Source organism: Annulohypoxylon truncatum, assembly GCF_022578515.1.
Source record: "Annulohypoxylon truncatum strain CBS 140777 unplaced genomic scaffold F4807scaffold_28, whole genome shotgun sequence".
In the NCBI taxonomy this organism is placed as follows: domain Eukaryota; kingdom Fungi; phylum Ascomycota; class Sordariomycetes; order Xylariales; family Hypoxylaceae; genus Annulohypoxylon; species Annulohypoxylon truncatum.
The window spans coordinates 409,794-424,959 of record NW_025953814.1 but is presented as its reverse complement, the minus strand read 5'-3'; the positions used below and the strand labels follow the sequence as shown (position 1 = coordinate 424,959).

General features: G+C 48.9%; 4 protein-coding genes across 4 annotated transcripts; 2 read left to right on the top strand and 2 right to left on the bottom strand.

The window, feature by feature from the left end:
* Positions 1-54: 54 nt before the first annotated feature.
* F4807DRAFT_435541 (malonyl CoA-acyl carrier protein transacylase) lies at positions 55-1,965 on the bottom strand. Its single transcript, XM_047998894.1, has 2 exons — positions 1,394-1,965; positions 55-1,334 (listed from the first exon to the last, which is right to left on the bottom strand). The coding sequence occupies exons 1-2, from the start codon at positions 1,566-1,568 to the stop codon at positions 244-246; spliced, it is 1,266 nt and encodes a 421-aa protein (XP_047851886.1). The 5' UTR covers positions 1,569-1,965; the 3' UTR covers positions 55-243.
* On the bottom strand, positions 1,966-3,908 carry F4807DRAFT_435537 (Adaptor complexes medium subunit family-domain-containing protein). Its single transcript, XM_047998893.1, has 2 exons — positions 3,767-3,908; positions 1,966-3,713 (listed from the first exon to the last, which is right to left on the bottom strand). The coding sequence occupies exons 1-2, from the start codon at positions 3,808-3,810 to the stop codon at positions 2,150-2,152; spliced, it is 1,608 nt and encodes a 535-aa protein (XP_047851885.1). The 5' UTR covers positions 3,811-3,908; the 3' UTR covers positions 1,966-2,149.
* Positions 3,909-4,061: 153 nt separating this feature from the next.
* Positions 4,062-6,671, top strand: F4807DRAFT_186375 (Mpp10 protein). The gene has a single exon (XM_047993631.1). It carries the CDS (start codon positions 4,156-4,158, stop codon positions 6,418-6,420), a length of 2,265 nt encoding a protein of 754 aa, XP_047851884.1. The 5' UTR covers positions 4,062-4,155; the 3' UTR covers positions 6,421-6,671.
* A 3,754-nt stretch (positions 6,672-10,425) lies between these two features.
* F4807DRAFT_186352 (uncharacterized protein) lies at positions 10,426-15,166 on the top strand. The gene is made up of 3 exons (XM_047993630.1): positions 10,426-10,768; positions 10,881-13,929; positions 13,987-15,166. The coding sequence occupies exons 1-3, from the start codon at positions 10,707-10,709 to the stop codon at positions 15,061-15,063; spliced, it is 4,188 nt and encodes a 1,395-aa protein (XP_047851883.1). The 5' UTR covers positions 10,426-10,706; the 3' UTR covers positions 15,064-15,166.

The following is a 15,166-nucleotide window of genomic DNA, read 5'->3' as shown; positions in this document are numbered from 1 at the left end:
GGGGTCCAGCTAAGCCTTAAAATCTACCTGTCTAGTAGTTGCTGATGATCAAGTGTCGGATGGGTATAACATTATAAATGTCTAATTATTATTTTATTTAGACAATATTCAAGCATTGTAAAGACGCTATTTCTATAACACCAAAGCTAGCATCGTATCCTCCTGAATCTGCAACCCGCTATTCCGACCCCTCTGAGTCTGTATGACCAGCCAGCAGATTTCCGGAACAGTATCGCGAAGGACTTATTCCTCATCCTCCTGCAGAAACTCTGTTTTTTCTAAACCTTTCAAAACGTCTTCAATCTCTATCGGATCCGTGATAGCCCAAACGCCGCCGCCCTTAACCGAGTCCGTCCCGCGCATACCAACTTCCTTACCTACTAGATTCCTTCCCACTTTTCCGGGGCCGATACCTACCCACCTTCTAACCTTCTGTTCTTGGTCTAGATATTTGATGCTGTCCCACCACCTCACCGTCTCTAAGCATTGTCGTGCTAGGAGCTCTTTGACTTCCGCCGCACTTCCGAACGGTCGGGCGGTCACGTTACTAATACACTCTAGTCGGCCTGGGAAGGTAATGATATCTTTGTCTTCGCAGCCTTTCACTCTACTTTTGCCAGAGACGAGCTCCCGCATCACGTTGACGGCCGGTCTCATAATGGGGCTGTGGAACGGACTGTCGCTATTTAATCGGACCGCTCTTGGGTCATGACCAAGGAATTGGCGAACGTGTGCTACCAACTCCTTTATTCGCTGCACGCTCCCGCTTAGCACGATTTGATTTTTGCTGTTCACGTTTGCTATGAGCACTTGGTCGATCGGCTTCATCGACTCGGCACTTTCACTCCTTGCGCCCGCACTGCGGTACCCCACAAACTCGTCTATGGCCTCGATGAGGGAGCTCAGGTATTCGGATTCGGTAACAATAGCTACCATGCCATACTCGCCGCCGTATTTCTCCTTGGCCAGACGAGTAGCCTCCGCCATAGCCTCTGCGCGCCGACGGACCATGTACAAAGCATCCTCGAATTCCAGCACCCCAGCCGCTACCAGAGCTGCGAATTCACCCAACGAATGTCCAAGAGATACGTCTACTCGTTTGGAAACGTCAAACTCGAACTCGCTCTCGAGTATACGCAGGATGAGAATCGAGGTCGCCATGATCGCCGGCTGAGCATTAGGCGTTGCGGTTAACACCCGACTTGGCCCATCTTGTATTATGTCAGATAGCTTATACCCCATGCAGCTGTCTATCTCATCCATGATACGCGCGGCCGTGCGCGGGAAGGCTTCTAGCCAAGGCGTAAGCATTCCAACTTTCTGAACTCCTTGGCCTGTAGTAGCAGTAGCTAGTCAGTTCGAGTGTCGGAGTAGTCCATTGGAATCCGCTGACCTGGAAAGAAGATGGCTGTCCTCGGCCGCCTTCCTTTCGTCGAAGCATAATTCCGACGTCCACTTCTAGATATCGGGGTTGACGTAATAGCTTGAAAGTCGACAGAGCCGAGCCGGCGACATACCGCGCAAACGTTGCGGGCAGATCGGCGCATCGTAGTAAAGAGCGAGCTCATCGCTGTAAAATGTGTAGACTAGCTACGTTTGCGCTGCGAAGGTCAATTCTCACGGTCATCGATCGGGCTTTCTATTGAATGTTTGGATAGTGGGATAAGATAGGTTGAACATAAAGGAGATTTCGGATTAAAGGATTGGAAGTTTGCAAAAAGGTGAAAGGTAGAAGTTTCGATGACTCTTGGTAGGTAAGGGTAGCTACCTCGGCCCGCCCTCGCCCTTGTCAGCAGATGCTCAAGGTTTCCCCCACATCTTTCCCCGGACTAGGACGGGAGGTACCCATGTACATATCCAAGCGTAACCGTTAGAGATGACACCGGTGCGGAAATAGGACATTTTATCCTTATCGGGTCTTTGTCGGTTGTAATTATGTACTTGAATTGGCTTGAATTGACATCTAGGAGGCCGTATAATCTTGCAATTGCTAGCTCTTGCCATGTTGATCTATGTATGGTGATATCCGTAGCTCCAGCAGCTCCAGCCAGTGTGCCATAACGCCAATTATGCAATGCATACCTAGGTACATGTAGGTACTCCAACGCCGAATGTAACGTCCGCTGTGCGTAAAACGTAAACGCAGCGTTCAACATCTAATCTCGACGCCCCCTTTACTGATAGTGAGGTATTTGACCCCTTTATATGGCTTTACTCCCTCACCGATCCCCCGACTTTTTCTCGGGTCGATCTGGATGCTTTCGACCTTGATTCCACTTGATAACCACCCCTTAACCGAAAAACTGACGGATGCAGAGCTTGGCATCAGAATCTTATTCTGGGCAATCTTCTTCGCATCCTTCTCATCCTCGGAGCTTCCTTCGTTCTTTTTAGCCTTCAAATCCGCACTGCTTTGGTACGGCTCGTCGTAAGTGTAGTCCCTACCAAAGCCAAATCCATTGGGATCTGGGTCCTCTTGATCTTCAGCCAGAGGACCTTGCACTGTGCACCGAAGGCCGTAGTACGATGACCCAGATGCAAGCTCCTTGGTCGGTATAACCCATTCCAGTACTTTATCCCCCGGGTTGAAACTGGCGTCTCCTTTGCTCGGTCGTATGTCTAAGAGGTTTCTAACCTCAGAAGGTAACGGTACCGAAACTATAAGGTCTTGTAATGATGGCGCGGCGGCTGAACCAGAATGCGGCCCGCCAAAACCTCTTCCGCCTGCACCTCCCCTGCTGGAAGATCCAGATATTGAAGAATTAGCTGACCCGAAATTCCTGTTAATGTTAAGTCGCACCTCGAAATCGGAACCGGTTGACCCCAACCCCGTCTTAACCTCTATATTTACCGGCAGCCTGAGACTATTCGAGCTCAAATTTCCGCTCTTCCCATTAGTGAAAGGCAACAAATCCACTTCGTAGCCTGCAAGAATAAAACGTCCATCCGGAGGTATAAAGCTGAGTTCTCCCGGATTATCCCTCCATTTCTGTAGCCGTACGCATGGATGAAACACCGGAAGCTCCATTACGCTTTTCAAATTGTGCTTCCCGGATGGCCCTGTGAGGTTCAAAAGTATGTCTGGTATCCCGGATACCTTAGACGTAAACGCGATGGTTCCATTGGCAAACGCAGCAATAGGTCTGCCAGACGGTGCAAGAGTAACCGTTAGGGTCTCCACGACGTCGGCATAGAGTTCGTTCGACGTATGTCGCACGTTCGCTCGTCTCCAAGGTAGCGCGGGAACATTCTGGGCCATGAGGGACGCCGTACTAGGAAGGGTTGGGGATTTGCCAGGTAGATTAATGCTACCCAGTAGTTTCCCTAGAAGACCTTCCACTTCCACCACGTCTCTTAGGGCGTTCGGTTCGGTGGTGCTAATGGTGCCGGCATCGCACATCTCAGTAAGTAGTTGAGCAACGACATCGTAGTTTGCTTCGATCTTGTGCGCTAAGACCGGCGCGCCAAGGAACTCTTCGAGGGCATCGATGATGCGGTGGAGAAATTCAAGGACAAGGAGAGGTTCAATTTCCGAGGAAGAGGTGGCTAGGTAAAGTAGATTCGCATGCGTAAGGCTAAATACAAGTGTCGGCGGGTTAGTATTTGGTAGGTAGATCAGGTTGGGTCTCGGAGTTGGGTGTTCGAGATAAAGCGGTAGAAGATGATTCGCGGAAAGTGGGCGAGAGGCGTAGGTATGAGAGAGGATCGCGCGACTAAATCGACTATTAGTTTGAAATAAATCCAACGGCGACTCTTGAGGACTGACTTATGCTCATCGTAGATGTGCAGCGCCTCTATTACGCCGTTCATGGTGGAGGAGCTGCGACAAGCATCGTCGGGATATGGCGTAGTGAGGTTTAGCAAGTACCTAACAAGATTGGCAACATTTAAAAATCGATACTAAGATCCGATGCGATGCCGTCAGAGGGGCAGAGACAAAATTACGGGGCAACAATAATCTTATTTGCTCAAAATCCTATCGATAAGACGAGGTAGTCTCAAAGTTAGATATTGTGGGGGTCTTTGCTCATCCTTGAACCTAGGAAATTTTCTGAAGCCAATTTTTTTCTCCAATGCAGCAAACGACTGCCCAAGTGATCTTCAGAACTATTTCTATCTGGCTACCTTCTCCTTCCTCGGCCTGAGTAACGAGCAATGGCAGGACCTGCTAGCACCACGTCCTCCATGACCTCAACTTCTCACACATTAACACATGCGCCATCAGTAGGATTTTTATCTGCCTTCGCCGATTCCTCAAAGCCGTCCAGCGCCGTGGAGATGCTCGAACTCTTCGAAGCCATAAAGTCTGGCAATCGACACAATTTCTTACAACCCGCTCCCTCGATCCCAAACGCTTCGCTTCAGCTTGCTAAAGCGACGCTAGATGCATATGCCGGACAATTATGTGACGAACAGCAACAGCGCCTGAGAGAAGAGAGTAAAAAACGAAAGCGAGCCGAGGCTGGGCTAGGCAGAGGCGAAGTCCTAAAAATTAGGAAAGTTCATATAGATGGATTTGAAAGCGGCCAGGTTTGGCAGCAGGCTAGAAGAATTATTGCAAGTACATTGCAAGATTCAAAAAGTGTGCTTCAGGAACTGGAGGAGCAAAACGAGGTTCGGGTGAACGGTATCAATGGGAATGCACACTCCGATGCTTTTGAGTCGGATGACGACATCTCCGAGGCTGGCTCTGTCGATGACGATTCGGCTTCGGAGCTTGAGAGCTCAGATGAAGCTGAGCAAGTTATTAATGGTGAAGAAGATTTAGACGAGGAAGATCTTGAAGATGATGCCGAGCTATCTATGAATGGGGTCGAAGAGGACCTTGATGACACTGATGAGGAAGATGACGACATTGACGATGAGGAAGAACCTGAAGAGCCTTCTCAAGAGCTAATCGAGGATCCGAATGGTCTCAACGACGGCTTTTTCTCTATCGATGATTTCAACAAACAAACTCAGCGGTTTGAGGATGCGGATGCCCGAGGTGACCCAGATGTCGACAACGCGAGTGACGACGACGAGGTAGATTGGCACACCGATCCGTTTGCCGTCAAGCCATCTACCGACGAGAAACATTCCAGTAAGCCTATCAAGGGCACCGAGGACGAGATGGCTTCCGACATGGAAGACGAAGACGAAGATGAAGAAGGCGGACCTACCTTTGGCGACATGGATCTAGATGCACCAGAGGGAGATAGCGAGGACGATAATGAAGAAGGGATCGACGGCATGGATGGAGGTGATGATTTCAATGCTAATGAGATCTATTACAAAGATTTCTTCGCGCCTCCACAACGAAAAGGGACTAGAAACGGCAAACCTAGAAAATATAAGGAACCTCGTCCGATGGAAGTAAATGGTGATGATGTCGAGCGGGCCATGGCTGACGTTCGGCGAGATCTATTTGAAGACGAATCAGAGCGAGAAGACTCGGAAGATGCTCTTTCTGATGTATCCGCAGGTGATCCTAAATCTAGGAGATCTGCACACGAAAGAAGACAAGTCAAACTAGCAGAAGAGATCAGAAAGCTCGAAGCTGCAAATGTGGCCAAGAGGGAATGGGTATTATCTGGCGAAGCCCAAGCCGCTGACCGACCAATGAACTCTCTGCTGGAGGAAGACCTCGATTTCGAGCACGTCGGCAAACCTGTACCAGTCATTACCGCAGAAGTTAGCGAGAGCATCGAGGACATGATCAAACGCCGTATCCTAGCGCAAGAATTTGACGAGGTCATTAAACGGCGCCCCGATGCATCCGAGTTCTCTTCAAATACCAGACGAGGACTTGTCGATCTTGATGATACCAAAGCTAAGCAATCGCTTGCGGAGATCTATGAAGAGGAACACGTCAAGACTACAAATCCAGACTCCTACGTGAGCAAGGCCGACGAGAAGCTTCAAAAGGAAGAGAAAGAGATTGAGCAGATGTGGAAAGAAGTCAGCGCAAGCCTTGACGCTCTTACTAGCTGGCACTACAAGCCAAAGCCTACTGCACCCTCGCTTACGGTTGTCTCGGACGTGGCGACGATTAGCATGGAAGACGCTCAACCCACGACCGCGCAAGGCGTCAGCGGTGGTGACCATACATTAGCACCGCAAGAGATCTACAAGGCTAGCAAGGACACGGCTGAAAAGGGCGAGGTGGTTGCCAAGAGTGGATTGCCCGTTGCTAAACAAGAGATGAGCCGAGAAGACAAGATTAGACGGCGTAGGAGAGAAAAGGAGAGGCTACGGAAGACTGGCGGTGCCGAAAATAAGAAGCCCCAGAGTGCGAAGGCTCAGGCACAGAAACAAACGCTCGGTGATCTCAAGATGGGTGGTGTCAAGGTCATCAATAAGAAAGGAGAGATTGTGGATATGGAGGGTAACAAGGCGAAGGCCGCTAAGGCAGCATCGAGCAGTAGCTTCAAGCTTTGATAATACCAAGACGAAAATTAATAAAAGTTGGTTACAGTTGGAATCTTAAGGCAGCTACATTTAACACTTGTTACACGTGTGTTCCTCCGAACCCGTCATTACATCATCGTGAACGCCACGTTTGAGATCCTTCATGTAGCCACATCGAGGGCGTGTTGTCAGTTTGTTGTATTATCGCATGAACTGAGGATAATAGGTGATTATATAAGGAAACAGTCCAGTCAGTACATGTGAACGGGATCGATAAAGTATATTACCTATGAAGTATATTATTATATGACTCGCACTTTGGTCCCTTCTCACTTATATGTAGCTGTAAACCAGCTCAAGTACAGCCATGACTCAGTTTGAATTTAACCCAAATCCTAATAGCGTTAAGTTATTTCAAGTTTTTAAGCTTATTCGCTTACGGGCCCGACCGTTATTGAAAAGGTTAAGCAAGAGCCGATAGGTCCCCAGTTTTACGGCCCCGAAGATCGTCGTACAAATCGGACGAAGTACATGGGGGTAAGGTACCTAGCAATCGCAGTACATCAGTGCCTTCTCCTTCTAGGTGCGCACGGACCAAACAACTCGACAGCGTTAGTAATTTTTGAAAAGGTCAAAGACTGCGCAACATTTTCGTATTTTCGTATATGCTTGGCTTCTCGCAATTATACACTAATTTCTACCATGAGTAAGAGCAACGTTCCGTCCGTCGACATCCTGGACAAGCCAGAGAGCATACATGATGTCCTTAAACAAGATCGGGGTGACGACTGCACCCCGTGCAGAATTGTAGGTCAGTCAGCGAACGCAGCTATAGAGACAACTGATTACATCCATCTGAATCAAACGACTGACAAGCAAACACAAACGAATATAGGAGGCGGCGCATTTCTCGGTTTAGCGGCTTATAGCTACTTTTCTGGCCGGCAGCAACTCGAGAAGAATCGTGCGAGGATCTTAGCGAGCAAGTCCATATTCGGTATGCGCAGTCGTAGAATGGGCATCGCGGCCACTTCGTTGGGACTGGCGTGGTTGGGAGTCTGGAGATTATTTTTATAATAGGTTGCTATGATGGTTCAGTGACAAAAGCCACTCCACTCTTACACGACACGACACTATGCCGGGAACCCAGCGCCCTGGTTTTCCATAGCTTGGTGTCTTGCTAGGAAAGACATGTTCCGACAACAGCTTTGTTGTGTCTATGATCAAGGCCGGGCAAGCGAAGTGATCGGAAGAAATAAGGAATCGCATAAAAACCTCGTTAGGATAGCCTCAAGCGCGCAACCCAGAAGATGCATGATACTTCGTTGTCTCCGCGAAAGGACAGTTTGTTGGGCAGGCACAAAGCCTTACAACTAAAGAGCTCCAGCGTCGCGCATATTAGGAATCGATGTGGTGCCGAGAATAACAGAGCGTCTAGCCTAGGTTATTAACTCCACAAATTGATAGGATATCTCGAAATAAACAATTACGATACTATCAATGTCAATCTTAACGTGCCTTCCTCATCGGGTCCTTTAATCTGACGTCTTTCCCTGGTATAGTTCCAAGCGCATACCAAGGTGTCAATCAATATAGGTATTTTGGAGGCCACACAAATTACTAATTGATACGAATTCGAAGCCTCACGAGGTAATGCGCGGCACAGTGGTCAAAAAGATGGTGCGAGCCTAGGCCATATATATCGAAATCAGCGGGCGGGTTCAACTACTGCAGCTAGAAAGGGGTTTAAAATAAGATATATTGTATGATCCTACAATTCGTAGAAGCATGCGTAATTATCACCCACTAGTATTCCGGCCTAAAATAACAAATGTCCGTTGGGTTGATACGCACAGGCGACAGGCAAAGATACAAACATATTAGGGCCCATGATTTTAAAGGGCATGATAAATTCGGTAATACTTAATGGGCATGGGATCGTTGGTTTGCGCAAATATAGAGTGGAAAATGAATAATTCACATGGCTGTTTTGCATGACACTTAACGCCACGAGGTGCTTAACGGGAATAAGTTATACTATTAAGAAAACATAAACACTAGTAAAGGTGTAGAAGGAATGATATATCTAGGGCTGGATGTGTCAGGTTGGTGATGTTCCACTTTGTCACAATTCTGGAACCGCTCAACCCCTTTCCTTCAAGTTTCTTCGACCAGTCAATTCAGGCCGATTCCCCATCGGGTATGCGGCAGCTCCCATTTCTTTCGTTCCTGATCCAAAATCAGAAAGGGGCAGAGGGGGTAGGAGGAGCCAGTCGCGATTTTCATAGGCTGATAGGCCCGGCCCCACGAGCATGTTCATGCAGGCCATGCGGTTGTTGGCCACCCACTTAAAGGCTAGCTGCATCAACAAAAGGCGGCCGAAGTCGAAGCCGAAGTACGTACTAATATGTATGGCATGGCATGCACTAAATCTTACATGCCGCTCCGCGCGTGTTGGTGATGCAAATCGCTCGTGCGTCTTTGTACTACAGTGGCACCGATTTACTTAATATCCAGGTGCCTTATTGGCAAACACCATACCTGTTGAGACATGTTGGCATGGCATGCGGTATGGATGGGACGAGGAGAAAGTCGAAGGCAATGAGTGCTTTTAAGAGTCGGCTACCTTTGGGCGGTATTCATACGCGGATCAAGGTAGACTAAGGTGACCCTGGCTGCGTGGTTGTTTACAGCTACCGAAGACAAACACATAGTTGCAACGCAAAACAACAGTACCGAATTGGATCCAACTCTGTTAGACGGGGGGCATCGGGGACAAATAAAGTAGGATTAACGTCCCTTCATCAATCACGATTCACCCGGCAACCATCTCGCCCATCTCACTTTAATGACTTACACCTTAGTTACCACCGCTGGGATACGCGTGGAATCAGGGAACATACCTGGTCTGGGGGGGGAATTAGACGAAACTCTTCAAGTCAATGTCAGCCAATCCGTAGGTAACAAATAATATCGGGAGAGAAAGAAAAGATTGGTACGTAGAACTCTTATCGAGTCCACCGCAGATCTCTCATCAAATGAGAAAATAAAACCTCCGAATTTGTGATACTACCATTTGACTGTTCAACGTTTCTTCAATACACAGCCTTAGGACTTCTCTTCACCTGTCTGCCTGCCATGCTTATTCGCTCTTAAATAGCAAATCTGAAGGTTCGTACGTATGAGCATTGACATGTCTCAATGTATTGTCTTATGTAGTAAACTGGATATGCTTATGTAAGTGGGATGGACAGGATGGATTGATGAGATTAGATTTATTCGCACAGACCATTCATAATCATTTGTGTAACGGTACGTCAAGCAAAACGCTCAAGTGCACATGTGTAGGTAGAGACGCTTGAATGACACGAATGTACCATGTATGTAGGCGTATGTGTATATGCATCATATTTGCATATACCGCTCGATATAGGTACGTGTTGAACTCGTAATTGGAATTGATATTGGGACAAGGACTTTAGGGGTTGCGTTATGGCGCTATCCCTCTCTACTATACGCCATTATCGGATACATACCTATGTATGTATGTACCTATCCCACATGGGCGCTCTGGCTCTTGCCTGTCATTCGGATTGAAAGTGACCGCCGGTAGGTACACTTTGCCAGATTCGCCATCCACATGCGCCTTCGTTTTGCACATGTACTAATAAATAAAGTACCCTTAGGCAGGCCGATACGTACCAATCAACAGCAATTAACCCCCATAGTCCCCTGACAGCCCAACCTTATTAGGGACACCCAGGGCAGGCTTTTGATGAACGGCGGGTGGCCTAAACGTGTCTAATAGTGGGAGGTTTGGCTACTTGGAGCTACCAACCTTAGGTAAACTCACTTGGCCGGTACGGGAAAACGAAGTGGATCGGCCCCTAGTCGACCTCTTATTTTCTTTCCCTTAATGAAAACAATCCACCAACCCTTTTTCGTGATCCTCCCATTTGACAGCAACCACTGTCGGTCAACAATAACATTTTGCTCCATCGTCTTTCCTTCTTCTTCTTACGGCCGACTTTGTTGCTCTAATTTTTCTTAGTCTGCTTTTTCTTCGTTACGTCCCGGAATGCGGTAGCAGTATCGACGCCCTCAGCTCCTTAGCCGGACTGAGAAATTGATCGCGAGCGCTTTAGATCCATAAACCAGGTCTAGGTCTAGGTCCAGGGGATTTCCGCTCTCTCTCGCCTTCGCAATTTGGGGTTCCCTTGGGATATCATCTGTCGCAAACCATCTTCCAGCCCGTCGATCTTATTCTCCTACCCATTGCCAATTCCATCTACGTCAATCTGCCCGGACAAATCCTTATGATTAGGGATCATAAGGCTCCTGCTGGCCCGAGACCAGCCGCGCAGTCCCCGACTCGATCGTGCGTTTTTCCGATTGTTTCGCATCATCTCAATCACCGAAAATACAAGACACGCTTATATCATTATTGAGCTGATCTGTAATAACCACTAACACTATTTGTTTCGGTTCAGGTCCAAGGAGAACATCAACCCGGTCAACAGAAGCCACGACGAGCCAATGCTTCATGCATCGTCGTCCAACAACCATTCTCTGTTTTCCTTTGGTCGGAATGGGGCCCCGAGTGACATAGACGACAATACCACAGCCTCTTTCGAATTCCTGCCTTCTGTTAGCTTCGATGATCTTCAAAGTAGCCTCGAGACAGCTTCTACCGATTTTAAACTGACCCAGTTTCCTTCACCGTCTGGCCAGGGGAGTATTCTTGACGAGAAGCCATTGGACGCGATGGGTGGACAGCCTTCAGGTGCTGGCAGTAGTGGCACCGCCCGCTCGGGGGCCCAGCCGAATCCCACTCCCAATGCAGGTACTAGACCGTCAAGATCGGGCTCCATATTGAGAAGACCCAGCACATCAAGTCGACAGGTTAGCAACGGGTCTACCGTGTCCGTGTCTTCTAGTATAACCGATGCGCCGACTGCGCCTGCTGCGATGAGGAATCGACGTCAAAGCCATTATCCCCCGGTTTCAAATACCAATATTGGAAAGCCCCCGAGGAAATCGATTGGCCCGGGGCTTATTGATGCTGACTACGGAACTGGGGTTCGGAGGCGGCGACCGAGTCTGATATCGAACCTTTCTGACAAGGGCGGCACTGACTCTGCTCGAACCTCGATGGATGTTTCTACTGGGCAAACTGGGGATGGCAGGCCGTCATTTCAAGGCTCGCGAGCTTCGAAGGCACGTTCGATACAGCCCGCGCCTAGGATATCAGCAAACTTCTCTACTATCAACAGCAGTAGCACCAGTCTCGCTCCAGATCAAAATCGTACATCCACTGCGTTTCCAAGGTCACCCAGGGCGAGCGGCAAAGGCTCTACACCTAATTCTGCGAGAAGGATGTCTGTAATGCCTGGCGCTCACACCTCTCATGCCACCGGGCTTGGTGCTAGGACCATCTCACCCACTGACGCGCAAAGGATGAAGCGTATGTCGATACATCCTACTCAGAATATGCCGCAGATATCAAATGCGCCGCTTCCGCCTGCTGATGTTCGCCCTCAATCACGCTCACCTTCCATGATTCCTCGAAAAACATCCACTCCTTCATCTCTAAGAACCACCCCAGAAGTCACTAATAGGAAATCCTATAGCTCAGGATTGTCTGTTGGTTCAACGACTAGTTTCAACACACAACGAACCTCAACCGGTTCAATACAACGTACCCTCTCCCAAGTAGGTCCAACGTCAAGGCTTCCCGCTCCCAAAGCGCTGAACATCCACAACCCTCCCACTGGCGAAGATGAGGAAGATGTGCCGCCTGTGCCTGCGATTCCCAAGGTTTATGGGTCGCCTAAGGACTCGCCGGCAGAACTTTCGTTCCTGGAGAAACGGAAGTCGAATTACACGTTTGATTCTAGTAGTATTCATAGCAATTCTACGGGTACGCCCTCCGGTACACCATCCCAGGAGCCTACGAAGAAAGCATCACGAAAACCTAGTGAACGAAAACGTGCCCCGCGGAAGACGTTAGCCGGTCCTACCTCTGATATCGAGCAGAAAATCAACGGATCCCAATCCAAGAAGAATTTACAGCCCCTGCGACTTCCGCCATTGAGTGTAGGTCCATTAAGCATGCCTACAGAGGCAAAGATCGCGGCTCTAAGGGATCAAGGCGAGGATAGTGGTAAATTGAGTCCGCCACTGTCAAGGACTATTGCTAAAACGCCAACAACGCCTATGACTGCGTCGAAGAGTACATTCTTTTTTAGGGGGCGCGCGGATAGAGATCCCGAAAAGACGGTCCTCCGCAGCAGTAGCTCTATTCATCACAGCCGAGTTGAAAGTCCTACTGGAGAGAATGGAACAAGCTCGTCTGAATCGCCGATCAGTTCAGTAGTTCACAAGCAAGCTGCCAAAGTTTCCGGATCGCCTTTTCTATCGTCATCCGTTCCTAAAGGTAGCAATCCCTTTGGTAATCAATTAACAAAGTCTAGAACTATTGGGGATACCAACAACACGGCTGCAATTGACACGACTATCGATACAAGACCTCAGCAAAAACCATCTGGTCCTCGTGCGCCGAAACTGGCCAAGCCAACTAATAAGACTCCGCCGGCTGAGCAGAGTCCTGAAGAACCTCCAACGCCATCCTCAATGAGCAATTTGCGGAGGAAATTGAGCTTGTCCTGGAAGAGGAGTAACTCGAAAAGTAGCCATCACGCTTCCAACAGCTCTGTTGATAAAGCTGCTGAGAAACTTGCCCGGCAAGACAGCATGCCGCCTCCACGGATACCAGTCTCTGCATCAATGAACATCAATTCAGTGAAGTCTTCTAGTCCAAGCCATGCCACCAAGCCCAGTGCAGGAACGTACCTAGAAACCAGGCGCAGGAAGAGTTCCGCGTCTAGCTTGAACACTATGTTTACGCAGAAGAGCTCGAAGGAAGATGTTGGTAATAACTCGATGATCGAGACTTCCACACAACCTCGGAATTCATCTATGCAGAAGATGCTGCGGCCAAGACCATCGGCTGCCTCGATTAAACGCCATGACCCTTATACTGCCGATCTGGATAAGGATGATCTCATTGCCGAGGAGGAGATGAAGAAGTTAGCTTTGAGAAGGAAGGAGACGGAAATGGCAGCCCGAACACTAGATGCGCTCCGTAGAAGGGCAACCCCTAAGGAACGTGTAGGACCTCACGAAGCTATTCGAATAGCCATATTGAACATCTACGAAAAGGGCGAGATTGTCGATTATAGCGACGTCTATTTTTGCGGAACTCAGCACGCCAGCAAGGTTGTAGGCGATTTGAACTCGAAACTACCAAACTTCGGTTACGACGATGAGCGCGGTGACTATACGATCGTCACAGGTGATCATCTCGCTTATCGCTACGAGATCGTTGATGTGCTCGGGAAAGGCAGTTTTGGCCAGGTGGTGAGGTGTATAGACCATAAAACCGGCGTGCTCGTTGCCGTAAAGATCATCCGAAACAAGAAGAGGTTCCACCAGCAAGCTCTTGTCGAAGTCAACATTCTGCAAAAGCTTCGCGAATGGGTAAGCAACTAGGTGATTATCTGCCTAGCCGATAGTTTTGCTAATTATGACTTCTAGGACCCTCACAATAAACACAGCATGGTCAACTTTACTCATAGTTTCTATTTCCGAGGACATCTCTGCATATCAACTGAGCTCCTCGATATGAACCTTTATGAGTTTATCAAGTCCAACGCATTCCGCGGGTTTTCTCTTAAACTAATCCGAAGGTTCACGAAGCAAATGCTCAGCTCGCTTAATCTACTTAAACAGCATAAGGTGATCCATTGTGATCTCAAACCAGAGAACATTTTGGTTCGGCATCCGATGCATTCTGAGATCAAGGTCATCGACTTCGGTTCAAGTTGTTTTGAAAACGAGAAAGTTTATACTTATATCCAGTCACGGTTTTATCGATCCCCGGAGGTCATTCTGGGAATGACTTACGGCTTACCAATCGATATGTGGAGTTTGGGCTGTATCTTGGCTGAACTATACACCGGTGTCCCTATTTTCCCCGGAGAGAATGAGCAAGAACAACTGGCCTGTATCATGGAAGTATTTGGTCCACCTGAGAAGCATCTCATTGAAAAGAGCACAAGGAAGAAGCTTTTCTTTGATTCCATGGGCAAACCTCGTTTGACTGTGTCCTCCAAGGGCAGGAGGCGTCGGCCGTCCTCTAAAACGCTTCAACAAGCTATCAAATGCGACGACGAGCCGTTCCTCGACTTCCTCGCCCGATGTCTGCGGTGGGATCCAGATCGTCGTCTCAAGCCTGAGGAAGCCATTCGCCACGAATTCATCACGGGCCAGAAGACCTCAGTCCCCGTCCCTAGAACACGTGAGTCTTCGCCGGTCAAGCGCCACAACACCATATCAGCTCCGCGACCTCTACCAGAGCCCCCAGCAGGTGGCAAGAGCGGCCCGTCCCTGCGCCCCAGGGAGACCAATGGTAGTCCTTTGAAACAAGGAGGTGCGAGACGAACGTCTGCCTTTACGGGTCTCGCCAGTACCGCGGGTACGAAGCGAAGTAGCGCAGGGACGTCCGCAACGACAGGTGGCAGCAACCTACCTCGCGTGGCCGGCCGCAGTGCTAGTGGCAAACAGGATTTGGCCTCCGCAGGGGCTAATGTTGCTATGAGTCGACGAGCTTAAATGATTAATTTTCGCATGGGAGCTCCGTCGAGCTTCCCAGCATGGCTTATGAGATGATTTTGGGTATTTATTTCCGGTAGCATACCACGGCGCGAGTAAACCT

Bases quoted from the DNA above. Each gene is read 5' to 3' on its own strand.
- F4807DRAFT_435541 (XM_047998894.1), bottom strand. From the start codon at position 1,568: ATGAGCTCGCTCTTTACTACGATGCGCCGATCTGCCCGCAACGTTTGC. The intron at 1,335-1,393 runs GTCAGCGGATTC...CTGCTACTACAG, and splicing joins GACAGCCATCTTCTTTCCAG to GCCAAGGAGTTCAGAAAGTT.
- F4807DRAFT_435537 (XM_047998893.1), bottom strand. From the start codon at position 3,810: ATGAACGGCGTAATAGAGGCGCTGCACATCTACGATGAGCATAA. The intron at 3,714-3,766 runs GTCAGTCCTCAA...TAGTCGATTTAG, and splicing joins CACATCTACGATGAGCATAA to TCGCGCGATCCTCTCTCATA.
- F4807DRAFT_186375 (XM_047993631.1), top strand. From the start codon at position 4,156: ATGGCAGGACCTGCTAGCACCACGTCCTCCATGACCTCAACTTCTCAC.
- F4807DRAFT_186352 (XM_047993630.1), top strand. From the start codon at position 10,707: ATGATTAGGGATCATAAGGCTCCTGCTGGCCCGAGACCAGCCGCGCAG. The intron at 10,769-10,880 runs GTGCGTTTTTCC...GTTTCGGTTCAG, and splicing joins GCGCAGTCCCCGACTCGATC to GTCCAAGGAGAACATCAACC. The intron at 13,930-13,986 runs GTAAGCAACTAG...TATGACTTCTAG, and splicing joins TGCAAAAGCTTCGCGAATGG to GACCCTCACAATAAACACAG.